Raw genomic sequence first — 2,761 nt, forward strand, 5'->3', positions numbered from 1 at the left:
TTGCTTATTGGTGCGAATGTGATTATGAGTACTATATAATAGAGCAAGTGTAGAGGCAGAAGCCCAAATATGGATCTGGCCTACTTTAATTAATGTAGTTGTGTTAACAAATTTATTACAAATATATATACATACTAAAATTTGAATTTATTTATTAGCGGTTGAAGACATTGTTCTAAAATACAAAATATAATAAAGTTAAAATTTTGGTTCCACCTATTATATAACAGATACTTTCACCAGACAACTAATATGTCAATAAATATAAATCATATAAAATAATCAGACTGATATGTCAAATTTCTTCCCTCAACACCAGCTGATACATTACCCTAATTTCAAAGCATTGAATAGAACCCAACTACCTACCAGATAATTAATTCTCTCAATCAAATCCAATTTTCTCCCTATAAAAGCCCTAAGGTCCTATAGTGTTCTGTATCCAACACTAGCTCCTACTCCCCAAAGCATTTATTATATCCTCCCCTCGTTAGCTACTTCATCCCACTAATAGTTTTACAGCTTCATCTTCTTCTTTTATTCCTCTAAAACAATGGAAATGGCTGGGAAAATTGCATGTTTTGTGGTATTGTGCATGTTGGTAGCTGCACCCCATGCAGAAGCCTTAACTTGTGGCCAAGTTACGTCGAATTTGGCACCTTGTCTTCCTTATCTTAGAAACAAGGGGCCTCTGGGACGTTGTTGCAGTGGCGTTAAGGGTCTGTTGAATGCTGCAAGGACTACACAAGATCGTCAAACTGCATGCACTTGCCTGAAATCAGCTGCTGGTGCTATTTCTGGAATCAATTTACGCAAAGCTGCTGGTCTCCCTAGTACTTGTGGTGTCAATATTCCTTACAATATCAGCCCCTCCACTGACTGCTCCAAGTACCTCACTTTCTTTCTCTCATGCTATCCTTATCCTTATATTCTATCTGCTTCATTTTCTCTTATCTTTTAAATTTTTTATTCGGAATCTTTATACAAGTAACCAAGGGAATTCACTATTTATTTTTTCAGAGTCTCTATAAATAGCGTACATACTAATTGTACACCGTTACACATAAAGTATTATACATAAATTATACACATAGCATACATCCGCCAATTATTTTTAGTATAAGTAGTTTGATAAGCAACTATTTAGGCTAATTCTTCTTTTTTATTCTACTCTAAATGACATGTTCTTATATTCCTAAAAATGTTAGGCCTATGTTTAAAGCTACAAATTTAAGGGTACTTTTGATATGTGTCAAAAGTTTTCATTATTGCTTTCTTAAATTTCGTGTTTAGTCTAACACTGTCATTAAAATAAAATTGAGAGGATTATCCACCTGCTCTTTCCAAACAAACTGCATTACTATTGATTTCGGGTAATTTGCTCTAATGTTTGTTCAACAATCACGTGGGACCACATTGTGAGATTGGACTCAAACAAACCATTAAATAGTGCAAGGGGATTAAAACTGCGAGATAGGGAGTTCAATTACTTTTTAAAACTAGTTCTTGCATAATATATTACCAATATAAATTAGAACTCTTTGTTTCCCCGTTTCATTTTATGTAGAGGGATTTGGAGGAAGAGGATCAAATAATACTCTCTCCGTTCCAATTTATGTGAACCGGTCTGACTAGGCACGGAATTTAAGAAAAAATGAAGACTTTTATAATTTGTGGTCCTAAATAAGTCAAAAAGAGGCCCAGGGTATTTGTTTGGTTATAACAATTTCTCGTTAAAGGTAGAATTGTAAGTTAAGTTAAATTGTTACCAAATTTAAAAAGGGATTATTCGTTTTGGAATGGACCAAAGAGGAAATACATGTTTACTTAGTTACCCAGAAACAGAGGGAGTATAAATTGTTTTCATAGCGTTCTGTCGTGTAGAGAAGCAGATAATAGAACACTTGCACAGTAGCTAGTAAATACATAATATTTGATATGTGAATTTTCTTTGAAATAGAGTATTGCCGTATTGGACATGGCAGCATGTGTATTGAATATTGATGTTTGCTTGTTCGACTTGTTATGCAGGGTCCAGTAAGGCTGATGAGATATAGCCAATTTTACCCCGCACAATTTGGAAGTAGTGCAATATTGAAGAGAAAAATAAGATGCGTTCGTCTAGAATCCTACTTATGGATCCATTTGTATTTTGTATCAAGTTGTTGTCTCTTTTTTCCTTTTTGTATGTCCCTCGAACTCATAGTCCAGTACTGTGTAATAAATTGGCTGTTGTATTATGGATCTTACTTATGAATCCATATATTTATCTTTTTAACTTTTTTCTGCTATCTTATATGACTTAATGTCTTTTTTTTTGGTTGAAAGGTTAATCAGTGCCGGCCATTAGGTAAAGCCAATGAAGCGATGGCTTTAGGCCCCTAAATATTTAGAGCCTCATTTTTAATTAATAATAGGTTAATTCTATGATAATATTTTTTCAAAATATATTGAATATTTATGGTAAAAGAGTATATAATTATTTTCTAAAGAAGAGTATTATTTAGCCAATGTGATTTGTGGCGACTAATAGTAAATTTACATTCTGTGACACCCCTTTTTTTACAAACTTCACTAAACCCTCTCAAAAATATAAAAAGATTTGTAAATCTCAAAAAGGTTTTCAATTAGAAAGTGACAAAAATGGTGTTCAAAAGGATTAACTCAGAGTCGCCACCTGACATTGGTTTCGGTGTCACCGTTTTATAAAAATGATTTTTTCCTTTTTAAACACTTTGGACTCCAAAACTAAGTCTGCACC

At 33.3% G+C, this 2,761-nt stretch overlaps 1 protein-coding gene across 1 annotated transcript; it reads left to right on the forward strand.

Moving 5' to 3' along the window:
* Positions 1-292: 292 nt before the first annotated feature.
* Positions 293-2,278, forward strand: LOC104213882 (non-specific lipid-transfer protein 1). Its single transcript, XM_009763442.2, has 2 exons — positions 293-888; positions 2,032-2,278. Exons 1-2 carry the CDS (start codon positions 554-556, stop codon positions 2,039-2,041), a joined length of 345 nt encoding a protein of 114 aa, XP_009761744.1. The 5' UTR covers positions 293-553; the 3' UTR covers positions 2,042-2,278.
* The last annotated feature ends 483 nt before the right edge of the window (positions 2,279-2,761 follow it).

Source organism: Nicotiana sylvestris, chromosome 7 (assembly GCF_000393655.2).
Source record: "Nicotiana sylvestris chromosome 7, ASM39365v2, whole genome shotgun sequence".
Taxonomy (NCBI): Eukaryota; Viridiplantae; Streptophyta; class Magnoliopsida; order Solanales; family Solanaceae; genus Nicotiana; species Nicotiana sylvestris.

Coding starts and splice junctions, on each gene's coding strand:
- LOC104213882 (XM_009763442.2), top strand. CDS start 554: ATGGAAATGGCTGGGAAAATTGCATGTTTTGTGGTATTGTGCATGTTG.